We start from the raw sequence: 19,965 nt of genomic DNA on the forward strand, positions 1-19,965 counted from the left end.
TATTCAATTTAGAGAGAGACTGAAAAGTGTTTGACCGGATGGTTGAATGTAAGGGACAATCAACCAGGAAATGACGGACTGTAAGTTGCGTCTGACAGGAGCATTCTTGTAATGCCAAACAACACGAGGTTGGGAATAGCCATGAGATAAAGGTTCCATTGGAGAGGAGACAATCACCAAGTTGTGATCTGAGGTGCCTAAAGGACCTCTCACTTCGACCGTGTTCTTAGAAGGGTTGTTTGTGAGAAAAAGATCAAGCGTATTGGCTGTATGATTAGGATTGTCCGGTATCCTTGCAGGTAAATGAACAATCTGTGCAAGGTCATTAGTAATTGCAAAAGCCTCAGCATCTCGACCAGTTGGGTCGGTGTGACTAGAAAATGGAAGCCAGCTGGAGTTGTGAACATTAAAATCACCAAGGAAAATTACCACAATGTTAGGAAAGTTGGACTGGAGAAAGTCAAGTTGCAAAGAGAGGAAGTCAAAGAGCTCCAAGTGATTAGTGGAGTTGGGAGAACGGTGACAACAGATGAATTTGACACAATGAGGTAGAGAGATTTTAAACCAGAGAAGATCCAAGAGAGGAGATTTCAAATTGCCAAGTCTCTGACAGGGAATATCAGAATGGACATATGCACAAGTACCACCTTTGACGCGAAAGGAATCATACAGAGAATAATTTGGGAATCTGAGATGAGCAGTAGTTGAATCAACCGATAACTGAGATTCTGTCAGAAAAAGTACATGGGGTTTGGTAGACTGCAAGTGGAAATGGACATCGTTGAGATTAGAATTGAGACCACGTATATTTGTGAAATGAATCAGGAAGTGCTTGGGAGGTTTAGATCTTTTCGCAGATAAGCTTGCTCTATTAGTTTGACAATTCATGGTGTATTCAATAGTAAGAAAAAGTGGGTGGGACATGCTGTATGAAGTAATGAAATTTTTGGATATGGCGTACACATGGTAAGAATATACCCAGATCCTTGACATAACGTGGCCTCGACAATGCTCCCCGCATACGCACTACTCAGACTCCCTCCAGTCACTATCTGGCAGAGTAGAGGTAGCAAGATTATACACTAGCTGATCCAGAAGCCTCCTAGGGAGTTACCAATATGTTCGGTCCGGTGTACTAACTAGCAGCCGGCCTGCGAACACCGTTTTAGAGCTGTATCCTCGAAATGTAAGGAATATTGGATCTTGCCACAGTGTTCATCATAACCTCAAAAGTCATTAATCATACTGCATGATGGAAGAGATAGGGAAGGGTTGACCGGAACTTAGCTCTAGAGACTAAACATGGGTTCCACCATTTCAAGCTTCCAATAAGCAAAGTGGTGGTATTGCACCGGTTGATGAGTCTTTCAAGTTTGTTTTTTTCTTGAAGTTTAGCTTTTATAATATCACTAAATTTATGAAAAGCTTCATGAAAATTCCTACGGCATGTTTGGTAATGTCTTTCACAATTCGACTTCCGATAACCAACCAAACACGCCTGACAAAATAAGCAAATTACACCAGTTCTACTACTATTATCTATTACCAAATAAGCATATTCCAAAGAGGACTGAAATGCATGCTGTTTAATTTTTTTTTGTTTCTTTGCATTTGAAATGTGTAGGTCTAAATCAGATGACTGCAAAGGTAGTGTTAATGCATAATTTTTTTCCTCGTGTTCGTTTCTGCTTCTTTTTAAAAACATCCATTTTGAAAGGGTTTAGTAACTCTAGCTAAATCTGTTAAAAGAAATTAGATTTAAGCATTTGCGCACAAAACCAAAAGATTTCATACTGTAACACTTTCATCACCTTTGAATTCAGCACTATATATATATATGGTACCTATTGCAGCAGCGCAACTGAGTGAAACATGCCAGAAACCTGTTCTAACCTGTTAAAACCAGAAACTGAGAATTGCACGAGGCAGTATCCTCGGTCTGTAGCAACACTACAGCAAAAATTATCATACTCAACAAAAATATTTTGTAAAAATTTTTCTTACTAAATAAATGTCAAATTAACAATAATTAATAAGGAAAAAAAAAAAATTAAGAATACCGTCAAAGTGTCAAACTTTAACCGTTTTTTTTCAGATTAAAAAGTTGCAAAATATATAATTTTCCTCCAGTCACTAACAAAAGAGAATTTTCTAGCGAAGAATGGCATGGATTTTTTGTAGATTGTTGCAGAAAGTTGAGAAAAAGTAAAGCACCTTTTTTAAATACAGGTGACCTTTAAATCCTTTGTGCACATTGTACTCTCCAAATTCAAATTCTGCACGACTTTTAACCATGTGGCATCATGTCTCTGATATCCCAACAATATCTGCTTTTGATGTCTTGACCAGCACTTCAAATTCATCAAATTTATTTACTATACTTCTAGCATTGGTGTATATGCAAGTATACATACACCTATTATTACTCTTAGTTACCCTAACACAACTCATGTATTTACCTGTTCCATGATCACTCCCAGCAGTCCCTGAAATCCCCAGTACCTTGCTTTTTAGGCTGCTGCTCATTTGAATAGAAATAATGCAAGAATCACTTTCACCTCTGCCCATGTCTACCTTTAATCTATTAGTCTGTGAATCCCTCCAAGCTAGCATTTTTCTGACCCATCTAACACTGCCTCAGTGAAGAATCACTGCTGATAATCAATAGAGTATTACTCCCTCTGGTTGCTTCATGAACATGTTGCTGAAGAAAACAGTCGTACAATAAATCCACAAAAGGTCTTGCTAGTGTGCAAGTGACCAACCCACAAGTTCTAGTCAATGTCTGGAAAGTTAAAATCCCCCATTAAAAGACATTCTGATTTACATACCAACCTACCAAATGTGTGGTACTATACTTAGGGTGGTAGAGAATGAAAAAATACCTGGAGATATCTGTGAAGTCAGATACTAGGGTTTCTGAGCAGTATAGCCAGGCTGCCAGTACAGCTCATGGGTTTTGTCAATGATATACAGGAATTTTGCTAGTAGGGAGAAATAGTGATTATTTCTTTGTATAAGGCAATGGTCAGGCCATGCCTTGATTACTGTATACAGGTCTGGAGGCCTTACTTTGGGAAGGATGTAGAGTTGCTAGAAAGAGTACAGAGAAGTGCAACAAGATTGGTGAGGATAATGAAGGGGTACTCTGACCAAGAAAGGCTTAAATTCTGCAAATTGCAGAGTCTGGAGACTAGGTCCTGCAAGGTGATGTGATTGAGGTTTATAAGGCATTGAATGGGTTGAGCAGGCTTAATACTGATGGGATTCTTGCTCAGATTACAAACCTGAGGGGCATAATTTCAAATTGACGAAGGATAGTTGTAGAATACATGTTTGGAAATTTGCCTTTAGCCAACAGGTGGTTGATTGCTGGAACAAACTTCCATCTGTTGTGAAAGTTGATAGCTTAAATAAATTCAGGAAAGAGCTGGACACTTTTAGAGTGAATGGTTTGAAATAATAATTTTTTTTTTTTTTTTTTTTTTTATAGCTGATGCTGTATAAGCTTGCTTTCTTGCATCCTATGCCTCTACTAATGCTTATTATAGACTAGCTTATGTCTGCTATAGGCTTCTGTGTCTTCTGATAATTTATGTGCATCCCATGCATTTTTCTTCTCTGCCACGAGTCTCACTAGTTCATCTGACATCAATTTAGGCTTTAATGTTGATTAGTATTTCTTAGTTGCTATGAGAAGTCTAGTATGCTTCCAAGATTAATTCCTGGAATGCTTCCCATGAATGCTTCAGTTGGTCTCACTGTATAGAACCTAAAAAATCTCTGAGACCACAGTAGTCACCTTTACGAAACTATGAACCCTTCCCTTTACACCTGATGGTAGGTTATCTTTAAGTAAATCACATATCAGTACATTGTGATTGCTGCCACCAAGTTGTTCTTTTATCTTCAGATTCTTAATGCATGAACAATCACTGCTGATAATCAGATCAAGAGTATTTATTCCCTCTGGTTGCCTCTTGAATATGCTGCTGTAGAAAACAATCATCCAATAAATCCACAAAAGTCTTGCTAGTGTGTGGGTGACCATCACACAAGTTCCAGTTAATATCTGGGAAGTTAAAAATCTCCCATTATATGACACTCTAATTTATTGGCCCACTCTATTTCTCCTTATTGGTGTTTGTTGTACTCATCAGTCATTAGCCCTATAACACAATCATACTTTCAATTTTGCTTTTTCCTTGCTTATGTCACACCAAACTGATTAAACATTGCACTGTCCACCCATGTCAACTGGATGCACTTCCTTTGATTTTGTGTAAAATCAAAGTAAGGCAGTGCATCTAGTTGACATGGATGGCTAGTGCAATTTTGATTCCATTTAGTGTAGTGTGAATGCTGGGAAGAGAAAAATGAGAATAGTAATGTGTTACAGGCTTAATGATTGAGTTGAGTATAATGAACAACTGTACAGAGAAATAGATTGGGCCAGTAAATCAGAATGTTTTATAATGGGTATGTTCCAGATACTGACATATTAGGTAGACTTGTGGATTTATTGGATTACTGTTTTCTACAGCTGCACATTAGACAAGAAGAAGCAATACTCTTGATATGATTATCAGCAGTGATTATTTATTAGTGACCAGATCCTTAGCATCCCAATGCGGAACATCTATAGGGGTGGAGTTAACCCCCCCAAGAAACTATACACATTTAAAAAAAAAATTTTTATTTATAAAAAATATTCACATCCAAATTAAACTAAAATGAAATAAACTTCTTAAAAAAAAAAAAAAAAAAAATATATATATATATATATATTACTTTTTAAAATTATGGTACTACTTGGGAGCATCAGGTTTGTAGTTACCCCGACCAACCTGCTATTTATATATAAATCTAGCCCTGGTATGGATTGCCTTATATATATAATATAAGGCAAGGTTTTTTATATGTATCTATATATAATATATATAGATACATACAAAAAACAACAAAATTAATGTAAATTTAAGGAAGATTAGAGACTTTTGGAGAAAATTAGCAAAAGTTAGTGAAAATTAACATTCTCCCTCATGGCCATACATCTTCTACTTCCTCAGGCACTTGGAATGTAAACCACCCCTTTATATATAATATATATTATATTTTTTATATATATATATATATATTATATTTTTTATATATATATATATATATATATATATATATAGACTAATATATTGTTATCAGTGCATTAGGTGGAAGTGCTGAACTGTCAGGTGTAATTACCATGAAAAAATTGAGAACACATGCAAGGTAAAAACAGAATACCCAAAATAAAATAAAAGTAAAATTAAGGTTTAATATAAAAATAAATGATAGTATTAAATTAGATTTATTAAAAATAAATGATAGATTATTATGATAGATTATTATTATTAGATTTATTAAAAATAAATGATAGTACCTAAGTGGATCCTAGGACCCACGACTTTAGGTACTATCATTTATTTTTATGTTAAACCTTAATTTTATTTTATTTCAGGTATTCTGTTTTTACCTTGCATGTGTCTCAATTTTACCATGGTAATTACACCTGACAGTTCAGCGCCTCCACCTAATACACTGATAACAATATATTCGTCTATACAGTTGGTCGTCGACTTACGACCGACTTCTGTTCTGACTGACAGGTCGTAAGTCGATCTGGTCGTATGTCGGCCATATATTTATTAACAGTATTTTTTAACCTTTCTAATCTTTTTATTATCTTTATAATTTATTTTTATCATCTTTTATTTTTCATTTTAAATACAGTAATGCTTTTATCTTTTACTTCGTTTCTACGCCTAGGCTATCTCTCTCTAGGAGGTTAAATTCAAACGCTCTGTACATTTTAATTGGTTTATTATTCATACTGTTTATAAAAAATACAAAACTACGATCTATAATTACATATACAGTATTGTCATAATTTGAAAAATAATACTGTACATAATGTACTGTAAACACAAAAATACAATCTAAAATTAATGTAAAAATTAATACAAATGAAATTTACAAAATCAAATTTTTTGTGGTCGTAAGTGTGGCCGGTCGTAAGTCGCATAGGTCGTAAGTCGACGACCAAGTGTATTTCATTATGGTTGCCAGTTTTTTCTGCTATAACTAGTAGTACCCCAGATCCATAATGTTTAATATTTTTAATTTTTTAATACCTTTTCTTGTTTGCTTACACTTTCAAAAATTTCATTACATCTTATTTTTACCAATATTTTATATATATATATATATATTTTTTTTTTTTTTTTTTTTTTTCCCACTGAAAGGCTGAAATTCAGTATATGTTACCCCTCATGTTACGCTGCTTAACAAACAGAAGGTTGCGTGAAGGATGTGAACTGAGAAAAATAATTGTAATTAGAAGTGAAAAAAAATTCACTTCTTATTAGAGAGGTCATGTTTTTAATCAATTTTTGTTTAGTGAAAAAAGATTAGGTTTTTTTCTGTGAAATAATAATAAAAATACATACTTCCTTTAATGATAAAAACAAGAGAGAGAGATTAAATAATATAATTAAATGTATTTTTTCGCTGAGTGAATTTAAAATAATTCTTCATTATTTGCTATTTATTCATAAAATTCTTCACAAGAATTAGCAAAATTGCACGTAACTTGTAGTATTGCTTTCAGCGTTTCTACGGTCAGCTGTTTTTGTTGACATCCACAGCTTATTTACTATTGAAAAAACTCTTTCTGTTGTACCTTTTGGTTCGCGGCTTAATGGCAGACATAATGCAAATGATTTGCATTATGTTTGCCATTAAGTATGGAGGCTACACGTCCAATCCGGGATATTTTTTGGGATGGTTTGCAATGTGGGTCAAACGACTGAAATATGGGACTGTCCAGCATAATCCAGGACATCTGGTTACTATTCTTTGTGCATTAAGAACCTGCAGGTTCTTAATGCACAAAGAGCTTTTGCTTTCGTGAAGGTGTCTATATTGTAGACACCTTCATGAAAGCAAAACAGACAGTTCTTAAATTCTATGCGGTGGGACCAACTGATGAAACTACCAACAGCAAATTCTAAATGGGATGATTTCAAAGAAATAAACACAGAAGTTACTAGGTTTTTAATATCAGTTAAGAAATACTGTTCAAGGCAAAGACTTAAACGGATGTCAGGTGAAGTAGACTGTGGCAGAGAATAAAAAAATGTATGGGATGCATATAAATTGTCAGGTGATTCAAAGTCCTACAGCAGATATAAACTAGTCTGCAATCAAGTGACAAAGGACATTAGGCAAGCTAAGGCAGAGTATGAGAAGACTTAGGAAAAGGATCTAAAGTAAAATAGATTAGATTTCTTTACTTCTGTAAACTATAAAAGGAATGTGTTGAATCACATTGTTCCATTTGATGTCATTGGTTTAACTGATGATCCTGCTCAAGTTGCTGACAAACAGAATAAGTATTTTGTATCTACATTCACTGGAACACTGTGGACACAGATGCTGATGCACCTAATAAATTCCCAAACAAACAACAATCTACATTCACATATGAGGAATTCTTTAGGGAAGAGGACACCAGAAGTTTATAAAATTCTAACAGGGAACAGAAGGATTTTGTGATAAGTGAAAGGAAAGTGGAAGAGAAATTTAAGCTGAACATAACAAAAAGGCCCATGGGGTAAATGGAATCTATCCTTATATATTACCGGAGATAGCAAAGTTAGTAAGCAACCCTTACCTATAATTATGGGAACTTCTTTGGATTATAGAAAGTTTCTGTGGATTGGCGATGTGCGAATGTATTCTCAATTCACAAAGGGTGACATGAGTATTTACAGGCCCATTACTTAACTTCTTTTCCAGGGAAAATAATGGAGTCGCTGGTTGAAGTGATGCAGGACGATCTGGACAGGAGTGTAGCTATATTACTCTTACAGCATGGATTTTTTTTAAGGAGTGAACTTGTCTGATCTATTTGACTGGATACTGTAAAGCAGTAACAAAGGATTTGGATAGAGAAAATAATTTTGATACAGTTGATTCCGGTTATTTGGGCCACCGGTTAATCAGGGCAGCCGTTTATTTGGAGCAAATCTTAAAAGACAGAACCCAGTCGAGAAAATAGCTAGGGTTTACTTCGCTTAATTGGGACAGCATGCCGTTTAATCGGGGCAGGAGACCGCAGCACTGGAGATTACCCTACGATTGTCTGCGACCATACCAAGCAATTTGGTCGGATTTCTGGAGGTCACAACCATAAAACAATTAGCAGTCACCTGTTTGTTGGGCTGTTCTGTTAGTGCAATCTATCGTCTGCACGGTAGCACAGTGGTATCGACCCCATCCTCCCCACACCAGGTGGAAAAGGCCCGGGTTTGAATCCCGTCGATGACACGAGGAACTTTAGTGGGCTTTTTTCACTCCGTGGCTGAGTTAGTTGGTCTCAGGCGTAGATAGCAAGGTTTTTTCCCCCAGAAACTGGGGTTTTTCGTACAGCAAACAGACAAATCGACCATAGAACACGTGCAATTAACAGACATAAGACAGCATGGCAGATGAATGTAATTATTCGGGTGGTGTAAATATAATAAGTTTTTTTAGTCTATCATGTCATAAATTTTTAATCTATCATAAATGGTTAGTAAACTAGATCTTATTGAATTTGTGATAATACCTATAGTGGGATATTATGGTGAAATGTGTTTACACTTCCATGGAATCTTCAATCATATAAAAAAATTAAATTTCAGAATCTTCTCTTCATTCCTATTTTTAAAGCTTCGTAACTTGTTACTCTGTTCTCACTTGTGCATATCGTGTTACTTGCAATTTGTGTGTGCCATGTTCTTTGTTATTGATTGCTTATCTTTTTACTGTTTTAAATTTTAACCTCCATCCACAAATGTCAATGAACAGAAATGTCAACTAGTTAGTATGTACACATTATCACGTATATTCTTTTGATTTTCATGTATCATTTAATTTTTTAATTGGTAAGGTAATAAAGGGTAAATTTGTGCTTAATATATCTTTACTTTTATAGCCTGTGGATAATATTCCTCCTATTTTTGCTAATTAAATCGCTGTTTAATAGAATTAAAATTCAATTCACAAACGTCATCACAGTGACCGGCGCTTACTACACATCATATAGTGAATGGTACTTTACTATGGTGAGTCCATCGTAACATGATTTTATTGTACACTGAACCAATGGTAAAGCGGGGTCCATTGTATTTTTAACTATGTACGTGAAACTTCGAATAATTGGGGCAGCCGCTTAATCGGGCCAAAATGCACTAGTCCCGACATGTCCCAAATAACTGGAATCGACTGTATTATATATTTGGACTCTAGGAAAGCTTTTGATACTGTTGCATAGACTACTATACAGATTGGAACAGTGTGGCATTAAAGGCAATTTATGCTATGGAAAAAGAGTTCTAGTGTGAGATGTAAGAATGCTTGGCGGTAGTCACTACTCTTTGTGGACTAATGTTATTGGCTGGGTTCTCTAGGGTTCAGTACTACATATATTTTTGTTTTCTATACTTATTAATGATATTGATAAAGACCTATCAGGTTTAATATCTAAGTTTGCAGATGAAAGAATGGTTGGCAGGGTAGTTGATAAGAGTAATTAAGTTATGCTACTGCAGCAAGATCTATGAAAATAAAGCACACAGTTTGAGAAATGGTAATTGAAGTTTAACATTAACAAATGCAGTGTTATTGTGTGTGGGTAGCCATAATCTCAGATTAATATATCAACTGTGTTTTGCTATGCTCAGGATAGTTTTATATAAAAATTACCTGGATGTAATTGTGCAGTCAGATATAAAGTTCTCTGAGCATGCAGGCAGCCTGCCAGCATAAGTCATGGAGTTTTGTCAGTGATATACAGGAATTTTGCTAGCAGGGATGAGGATGTGATAAACATTAAACACTCTTTTGGACTCACTTCTGAATATTGGATATCCTAGATTAGTACAGTCATCAAAAACTAATTTTAAATCTGCCATTGTTGTGAATAATTTGCATGATATTACAGTTATAACTGGCCTATGTGGTCTGATTTCAACTCATAACTGTTCATTTTACCCACTGTTCATTTATTGCTCCCCTTCAGCTGATTTAAGTGCATCTTTAAGGTATCTAGAGAAAGTCTTTACTACTTTTTATCATTTGAACTTGCTGATAATAACTGATTCAAACAGTCATTTTTGTAGTATAGTGGTTCCTTGGATAACAGAGGTATTCTTTTGGAAGAATTCCTGTGTTCACTGCCTCTATATACAGAACTTGCCAAACCAGCTGTATACCTTCTCCAATATCCATAGAGAAATGAATATTGATCTGACCATTTGAACTGCTAAAATTACCACTGACTGTGCAACTGGACTATGTGGGTAGAGTATACCAGTAATGACCATAGAGCAAGTTACATTTAACCTTTCTCGGCTTCCTTCTATGATATCTGTTGATTCTCCTGAAGATCTAAGCAGGTATTCTATCAAGAACATAAAATGGCTCAAGTTTATTGAATCTTGACAAGATTTAAACACAGAAATGTTAAATTCTATGAACACATTAAATGCTACAGGATATGCATTTTATGTTACAGTCTGCACTACTGTGGGCCACTAACTCGTCTACTAAGAAGAAGAATAAGAAAGTAAATAGATCAAATATTGTTCCTTAATGGTTGTAAGAGATGTCAATTTTGTGCAAACATGTACATAAATCCCATAAGAATTTTTAGAGAATGAGATCCTGGCCTGATCAAAGTTGACAGACTTAAACATTTACTGAGATTTAAAGAAAGAGTATGTAAAAGCCATAGCCAGCCAAAAGCTAGTTCCTTGGCAAAACCTTGTTCAAACTCGATTGCAGAAGGCCACCAAAGATAAAAATCAGCAGAAAGCAAATTCTTCTTACAACCTTGACAACTTTCTTACAACTTCTAAACACCTTGACATAATTTTAGATGTGAAGTTAAACTTCATCTCTTATCTCAACAATGTAGCTACCAAGGTCAAAGTTTATGGCTGCTGTTATTTGAATCACCAGATCAGATTGGGGTTTGAATAGGAAAACACTTCTTTTATATTATAACACAGCGTTTAACATGTTTACTTCTGTTGTTCCAGGTGTTTGGTTCTCCAGAGCTACAAACATTAAATTCCAGGCAATGCTAATATCCTTGCAGGATGGTGTCTTCAGTAGCTCTGCAGGTCTTAGCATGTATTTTACCTCTGGACCTGCGCCTTTATATAAAATGGACTTTGTTATAGGCTGAAACGTAGAATGCAAACTGAGATTCTAGGGATTTCCTCTGATCTTGCTGCAGATGCCAAAAGAGGAAAAAAAAACAGTGTGGAACGAGTGAACAAATGTGTTTCAAATCCTCTGGGGCACAAAATCTATTGGTTTGCAATGTTACCCATCAATTTCCACCAGAAGTTACTTTTAACTCCTACCATTGTTTGGCACATAATGGCCTTTAGCTGCTGTTGTGCCGTAAAACCTCCAACAACAACAATTTACTTTTAATACAAATAAGTATGTTTATAGGTGGTTTACTCCCAGCTTGACTACAACATTTGTATTGACAGGACATGGCTCCATTAACCTTAAGCTTTCAGTTGGTCTTTTTAACTCCATGCTCTGCAGCTATGATGCTGAAGAAACATGGATGCACATAATTATGTTATTGTAATATATACTGAGACTCGAGACCCAAACTACAAAATTCAGTAAACAATTTTTCTCAAAGCAATGAATTGTTGACAACACTTTGTTTTCTGCTCTGCAAACATTCTCTTCTGAAGTTTTTAATAAAAGAAAACAGAACCCCTTAAAACAAGCATATCTTCTCAATGACTTTTCCTGATTATTCATATTTTTGCGGCTCTGGCGAATGCTAAGTTTTTATATATATTTAGTCATTTTATTGACTTAATTGTTATACTAAATTATTTTCTATAAGTAGCTTTATAGTCCTAGTCGAGTTCCTTGGTTTATTTGAATTTAGATAGCGATCTTGAAAGTTAATACTTAGTGTCCATCGATCTTACAGTTTGTAACTTGCCGCCATTGTTATACGATACAGAATAACTTAGCGCAATTCTCAAACTTCATAGCATAAGGTTTAATGTAAAACTAAATAGCGAAAAACGTAGCACTGTATTAGAAATCTGTTAGATTAGTAAAGTATTATCAATTAATCACTAAAAATTTATTATTAGTAATCTTATCTTATTAAATATATACATATTAATCATTAAATTTCATTGTTAAGTATAATTTAATTAATTAATTAAACAGAATAATGACCCAGGCTAGAGCAGCAAAGCAGCAAGCACAAAGTAGCAGTAGTACTGTGGATCGCAACAGAACTGAAGGGAGTGATTCTCTAACACATCAGTCTAAAAATTATGTGAAATGTTTGCAGCCCTGTCTAGAACAGGACATGATCTAGCCAAGGAGGATGTCTTTGGGTGTGTACTAGGTGCAGAGACTGTGAAGAAATTAGGCTCCAACTCAGTGTTTTGATGGGTATCTGAGTTTGAGGTGTAGAGTATATGCCCTCAAAGAAATTAATATGAGGGGCCCGTTAAGCTCTCAGCTGCCTAGCTCAACGCCAGAGCTCACTCCTGTGCATCAGGCAACACAGCGGGCATTCTCCAAGGCAGAATGCACTGGTCCCAAAGGAAGTAGTTATTGTTGGCGACTATTGTCAGGGAGACAGGGAATATATTATGCAAAAATGTTAGGTGGAACAGGACCAGGGTATGTCTGCTGGGGGAAAAAGTTGATGACAATGTAGGGCAGATATCATCTTTTAAAGGCACAAAAAAAAAAAAAGGTGATATTGTACACATTGGCACTAATGACCTTAAGAGTAAGTGATCTGCAGATTTACTTAACAAGTACAGGTCAATGTTGAAAAAATGTTGCGAGTTATGGTTAAATTTGAAAGTGTCTGCAATTCTGCCCAGACACGATAGGAGGGAGTATATGATGAGAGCTTTGTCAATCAGTTCAGCCCTATAGAGATTGTGCAAGCCTCACTGGGTAGAATTTTTTTTAGCATGGTCTGTGCTTGCTAACCAGACAGACTGCTTCTACAGGGATGGGATACACTTAAATAGAAAGGGTGGAAGAATATTTGCTGATGCTATCAAGGCAGTGTTAGGTGGTTCGGGAAAACTGCTAGCCTGGGTGTATTCACAGACTAAAAGATTAACAGGAGCCGCAAGCAGAAGCAAAAGTGATTCTTGCACTGCTTCTATTGTAATGAGTAGCAGCCTAGAGAGCAAGTTGCTGGGGATTTCAAGAGCTGCTGGGAGTCATCATGGAACAAGTAAATACATGGGCTGTTTTAGGGTAACTAAGAGTAAGAACAGGTGCATGTATACCAATGCTAGAAGTATAGTAAATAAATTTCATGAATTTGAAGTGCTGATCAAACCATCAAAGGCAGATATTGTTGGGATATCAGAGACATGGTGTCACACAGATATAAGCAATTAGAATTTGGAATTAGAATTAGAATTTGGGGAGTACAATGTGTAAAGAAAGGATAGACAGGGTACAAAGGGAGGAGGGGTTATGCTGTTAGTTAAGAAACACAAAATCTAAGGAAGTGCATCCAGTCGACATGGGTGGACAGTGCAATGTTGAGTGTTTGGTGTGACCTAAACACTAAGAAAGGGAAAATGAGAGTAGGAGTGCCTTAGAGGCCTAATGACTCTGATGAGTACAACGAACAGTTGTGCAGAGAAATAATGGGCCAGTAAATCAGAATGTCTTGTAATGGGGGATTTTAAATTTCCAGATATTGACTGGAACTTGTGGGTTGGACACTTGCACACAAGCAAGACTTTTGTGGATTTATTGGAGGATTGTTTTCAACAGCAACATGTTCAAGGGGTAACCAGAAAGATTAATGCTCTTGATCTGATTATCAGCAGTGATTATTCATGCATTAAGAATTTGCAGATAAAGGAACCACTAGGTCGACAGTGATCAGTGTATTGATGTGTGATTTACTTAAAGATGTACCTACCATCAGGGGTAAAGGGAAGGTTTTTGCTTTTGTAAAGTGACTGCAGTGGTCTCAGACAGTTTTTAAATTATACACAGTGAGATCAACTGATGATGTTACCAATAGTGAATTCTAAATGGGAATCCTTCAGGGACTTGGAGGTTACTAGGCTTTTCATACCAACTATGAAATACTGTTCAAGTTCAGGCCTAAATGGATGTCAGATGAATTAAGGAGGGTCCTGGCAAAGAAGAAAAATGCATGGGATGTATATAAATTATCAGACTACATAAAAGCTTTTGGAAGATATAAGCTAGTCTATAATCAAGTCACAAAGGAGGTTAAACAGGCAAAGGCAGATTATCAGAAATCTTTGGCAAAGGATGCAAACAAAAAGTCCTAGAGCAAAGAGTTCTTCACTTATGGAAACTCTAGAAGGAAGGGGATGAATCAGATTGGTCCACTTAACATAGATGGTTTGACTATTGATCATCCTGCTCAATTAGCTGATAAACTGAATGAGTATTTTGCATCTACATTCACACATGAGGAGTTATACAAGGAGGGGAATGCAAGAAGTTTATCAAACTCTAACAGGGACTAAGTGGTTTTGTAATAAATGAGAGCAAAGTGGAGGAGAAATTGTTGAAGTTAAACATAAAAAAGGCACCTGGGGTGGATGGAATCTATCCAGATATATTGAAGAAGACAGCCAGGGAAGTTAGCAAACAGTTAGCCATAATTATGAGAGCATCCTTAGATTCAAGGTATTTGCACAACTTCAGTCCCCATGGACTGAAGTTGTGCAAATGTATCCCCAATTCACGGAAACCTTCCCTGATGTGCAAATAATCATAGGCCTGTTAATTTAACTTCTGTTCTGGAGAAAATAATGGAGTCACTGGTTAAAGAGGTGATACAGGATCACCTAGACAACACTGCAGTAATAGTTCCCACACAACATTGGTTTGTTAAGGGAAAATCTTGTCTGATCAATTTTATTGGATACTATGATGTGTTCACAAAGGAACTGTATTCAAAAAATAATTTTGATATCGTATACTTGGATTTCAAGAAAGCTTTTGGTGCTGTTGCACATGGAAGACTGCTATACAAATTGGAGCTGTATGGTATCAAGGGCAAGTTGCTGCAATGAATAAAGCAACTGCAGAGAGTGGTAATAAATGGACACTGCTCTACATGGACTGATGTTATTAGTGGATTTCCCCCCAGGGTTCCGTGCTGGGATATTGTTGTTTTTTGTATTTATTAATGATATTGAATGTCCAAGTTTGCAGATGACACAAAGGTTGGCAGGGTTGTTAATGACACTAAAGACAGTATGCTACTGCAACAGTATCTAGAAAAGTTAGGCAGATGGGCTGAGACGTGGCAACTGAAGTTTAACATTGACAAATGCAAAGTACTACATATGGGTAGCAGTAACCCAAGAGAAATGTACCAACTGTGTGGTACTACACAGTTGGTATGTTTCATTGATATATAGGAATTTTGCTAACAAGAGACAAGGAGGTGATTATCCCTTTGTATAAGGCAATGGTCGGGCCACACCTTGAGTATTGCGTACAGGTCTGGAGGCCTCATTTTAAGAAGGATGTAGAGTTGCTAGAACGAGTATAGAGAAGGGCAACAAGATTGGTGAGAGGAACAAAGGGGTGCACTTACAAAGAAAGGCTTAAGTTCTGCAAGTTGCAGCTTCTGGATACTAGGCACCTGCGAAGTGATCTTATGGAGGTATATAAGGCCTTGAATGGTTTGAGCAAATTCAATGCTGAAAAGATATTTCCATTTGTTCAGACTAAGAACCTGAGTGGGCATAGATTCAAATTGAGCAAAGACAGTTGTAAAATAGATGTATGGAAGTTTGCCTTTAGCCAGCGGCTAATTGATTGCCGGAACAGACTTCCTTCTGTTGTTGAAGTTGATAGTTTAAATAAATTTAAGGCTGAACTAGACAAACATTTGAAGTGACTGGATGGGTGAAATGGGAAGGGGTTTTTTTTTTTTTTTTTTTGCTGATGCTGTTATAAGCTTGCTTTCTTGCAATCATATGCCTCAACTAATGTTAATGTCTTAATGTCATCACAGATTAACACTTAGAATGGAAAATTCTTTTGACTACTTTGAAAATTAAATGTACGATCCAGATCTCCATTTTTCTTTTCTTTGGAGTGAAAACTTTTTAAGATCTACCTCGATTTGGACTATTACGTTATTGAGTTAGACTCCTAGAGTTTCCATGACTGGAACCTTCACAATGTTTTATTTATTTTTTGTAATGTTCTTTTTATTTTAATTTTAACTTAGTTACTATTAATTTATATATTTTTTGTCTAGTTACTGTTTTTTTCTTTTATATTATTATTATTTATTTTCTTTTACTTTTTTCTTTTCTAGTCCCGGGACAGGATTTTTGCTGGTCTCTAAATTTGCTAGATGCAGGATCTTATGCTAGTAACCTGGATTGTTCTCCCAGTGGTATGGGATATTGGGCATCCACTGGTATTGCACTGCCTCAAGTGGATGCAGGATCCCTGTGGTTTTTGCTAATAGTACAACTTACCTTCCTCCTCGCTCGCTGGTGCCAGAGCTGTCTATAAGGGGTCTCTCATCTTTGGTGGCTTCTGGGCCAGTGGGGATAGTTAGTTGCCTTGGTTCGGGCTTAGTTGTGGCCCACCTCCTTGTTTAGAGGGGCACTGGGCAGGCTTTCCAAATTGCCTTCCTGGTGGCAAAGTGGCCAGAAACAACTGAGCAGCGTGCATGCACACTTCTAACTGTTCTAAAAAGTTTTGTATCATCACAGTAAAACAGTGCCATTGAACTAAGAATAAGATAATATATCTACATGTATAAGGTAATGATCAAAATTATCTCAAGTACTGCATGCCTGGCTGGAATCAGTTTAAAGATGTTGAATGGGTGCAGAGTACAGCAATGAGATAAGTGATGGGAACAAAGGTTTCTCTTACCAAGAAAGGCTTCAATTTTTCAAATTTCAGCATCTGGAGACAAGGAGATCTGATTGAGATGTTTAAGGTTTAAATGGATTGTGTATACTTAATGTTAATGGAATCCTTCCTCTTCCCAGACTACACACGAGGGGTCTTAAATTCAAAAATTGAGGAAGGAATGTTGCACACAATGTTTGGAGATATACTTTCAGCCAGGAAGTCGTTGATTGTTGGAGAAATCATCTTATTGTACCTCTGGTGATAGCCAGCAGAGGTGGGGGCATTTTCTCTCTTTCTGCTGTGTGGACCTCAACCACACCTTAAATTATTACATATTGATATCTCTTGTCATACATAATATTTACCAATCATTCAGTTAGCGGTTAATCTTGAAATTTAAGTTTTAAGATACCTTGATTTTTATATCTTTTCAATATTAAAATTTTATTGCATTCTAGATGTTCAGAAGGGTGTTTATGCTTAATGAGGAAAATATGTACTTTTTTTTTTTTTTTACGATTTCCATTTGAAATTTGGTTTTAGGAGGAAGAGAAGAGATTTATCTGGGAAAGATGCATCCACGCATAAGATAACTAAACTTGCATTTAATGAAAGAAACAGGTAAAATTCAAGTTGTTGTTTTTTTTTCTTTTTTTTTTTTTTACTGCATGTTGTTTTGATTTTTGTATATATCATACTTTGGATTCTCAATCTTTTAAGACTGTATAAAGACTAATGAAATTCATTATAAGCAGTGCCATAGCAGAAGTATTCATGTATTTCTGCTATGCACTGCCATCTATTCCAAATTTTTTTTAAAACTTGGAAGAGATGGCACATATTTCTTAAATTATATAAAAAAAACCAAAAAAAAAAAAAAAGACATAAGTCTGCATATTTTTTTTTTATAATTCTATCAGAAATTTCCTTCTAATGGGTTTCAAAATCTGACTGGTTTTTTAAATCTTTTAAGAGAAGAAAAATTATGTTATTCTATTGAAATATACTTTTTGTACAGCTTCCTTTTTTAATGAATTTCTCTCGTTAATTAATTAATTAATTTATTTTTTTTTGTTATTTTGGTTTTTAGGAGCATTAGCAACTAAGGCCATATTGCTCTGAGGATATGCGTTGGTCATTCCCTGACCTTTCCGCATCCTCTGTATTTGGTGGTCACGGGCTCGAACCCCGGTCTAATCAAGAAGTGTGTGCTACTCACTGCCGCTCCTGCCCACCTGACTATGGAGGCGCCGAATTTCTCTCATGTCTATGTTGGTTTCTTCAAATTTGCAATTTTCTGCTTTCTTTAATAGACCTAATGAAAAGAATGGAATTGTGATTGATATCAGTTATGAGGTGCATTCAAAAGGTTTCCAGAATTTTGTTATAAAAGTTTATTGAGTGAACAGTTGGGCTTACTAACCTAATCACTTGCCTTCTGCGCGCGCACACACACACACACACACACACACACACACACACACACACACACACACACACACACACACACACTTGCTCCATCAGTCTTCCTAAGATTTGAGAAATTCTTTAAAATTGTGTTTTTAGTGCATGTACAGTTTCTCAGCTTCATAATTCTTATATTTGTATTGAGAAGTTATGAAGTTTCAGATTTTCAAGAGAATTTCCAGAATTTTCTAGTAAATTTTGAAATTAAACTTTACAAGGATTAATGATGAATATTTTTTTGTAAATTTTTTGTTATTGTTCAGAAAGTGGTTAAATTTATAAAAATACATGCAGCATTGTATATTAGTCTTTTTGAGAACTTGTGAAACTGCCAGACAGTTTCTATAGCATCTTATCTGCACATTTGGAGACAAGTATAGGTATAAGTAGCCAATAGTTGCTTTCAGTATGTATGCTCAATCAGTTTGAATGTTATTTGACCCTGCTGAATTCTTGAATGGCATCTAATGAACCTCACCCTTTGCAAATTTATGTTAGTTGAAAAATTAATTTCTTTTTATCAGCTTTTTTTTTTATTTATTTTTTTGTATAAAAAAAGTGTTTTATACAAAACACTATATCTGTACTAAAAGAGATTTAGTACAGGCAGACTTGGTTATAATGAGATACAAAGGACTAATGAAAAATGTTTATTTGACCCTGCTGAATTCTTGGATGGCATCTAATGAACTTCACCCTTTGCAAATTTACATTAGTTGAAAAATTAATTTCTTTTTATCAGCTTTTTTTTTTTATTAATTTTTTTTGTAAAAAAAAAAGTGTTAATTGAGATTTAGTAATTGATTCAATTGCACAATCAATTTTTAGTAAGCCTTACTAACAACTATGATCAGTTTAAATTTAATTTAAACATCTGTGTGTGTAAATTGCAGTTTTTCTCCCCCCTTTTTTTTTATTTAAAAGATAAAAGAAAAAGAAACGTTTCTTTAATGCTGCAACTCAGTCATAACCACTGAGATAGTTTGATGCATTCATACATTCAAACATAAACATCCAACAATCTGTTTTTTTCCTCCCATTCTGTCTTCCAAACTGGCAGATTTTGACCAGAGGTCTTTAATGGCCACTATCAAGAACATAAGAGCATAGCAAAAAGAACTTTTTAACTTTATTTTCATTAAGGATATAAGAGTATTCAATATACACACTTGTCAAAGAATCATATCATCACAGGCTTGTGATATAAAGTTTTTTTCATAGATCTGCAAGAACTGTTGAAAAAATTACACTTTCATTTCTGTTCATTATTCATGTGAAAGTCAAGTTACTATGCTCATTTTGGTGTGAAATTTTGCTCTTAAAATATTTTCTTTATGATGAATAAACATCTACATTTCGTATCTGTAATGAGCTTAGTGATGCTCATTATAGATAGGAAAAGTTGCTATTAAAATACTTGTTCATAAGTATAAACTGAAATAAACATGTGCTTAGAAAGAAAAAGAAATAACATTTTGGAAAAACAAACTAAAAAATGTCAACTTA

General features: G+C 35.3%; 1 protein-coding gene across 2 annotated transcripts in view; it reads left to right on the plus strand.

Moving 5' to 3' along the window:
• The window catches only part of LOC150078414 (protein FRA10AC1 homolog), a 165,710-nt gene that overhangs the window by 15,812 nt on the left and 129,933 nt on the right, over window positions 1-19,965 (plus strand). For both annotated transcript variants that reach the window (XM_090384731.1, XM_090384732.1), the window contains exon 3: window positions 17,536-17,613. In XM_090384731.1, coding sequence (XP_090240857.1) covers window positions 17,536-17,613 — 78 coding nt within the window. The remainder of the gene's footprint in view (window positions 1-17,535; window positions 17,614-19,965) is intronic.

This window comes from Mastigoproctus giganteus, chromosome 11 (genome assembly GCF_048544385.1).
Source record: "Mastigoproctus giganteus isolate SK-2022 chromosome 11, ASM4854438v1, whole genome shotgun sequence".
In the NCBI taxonomy this organism is placed as follows: domain Eukaryota; kingdom Metazoa; phylum Arthropoda; class Arachnida; order Uropygi; family Thelyphonidae; genus Mastigoproctus; species Mastigoproctus giganteus.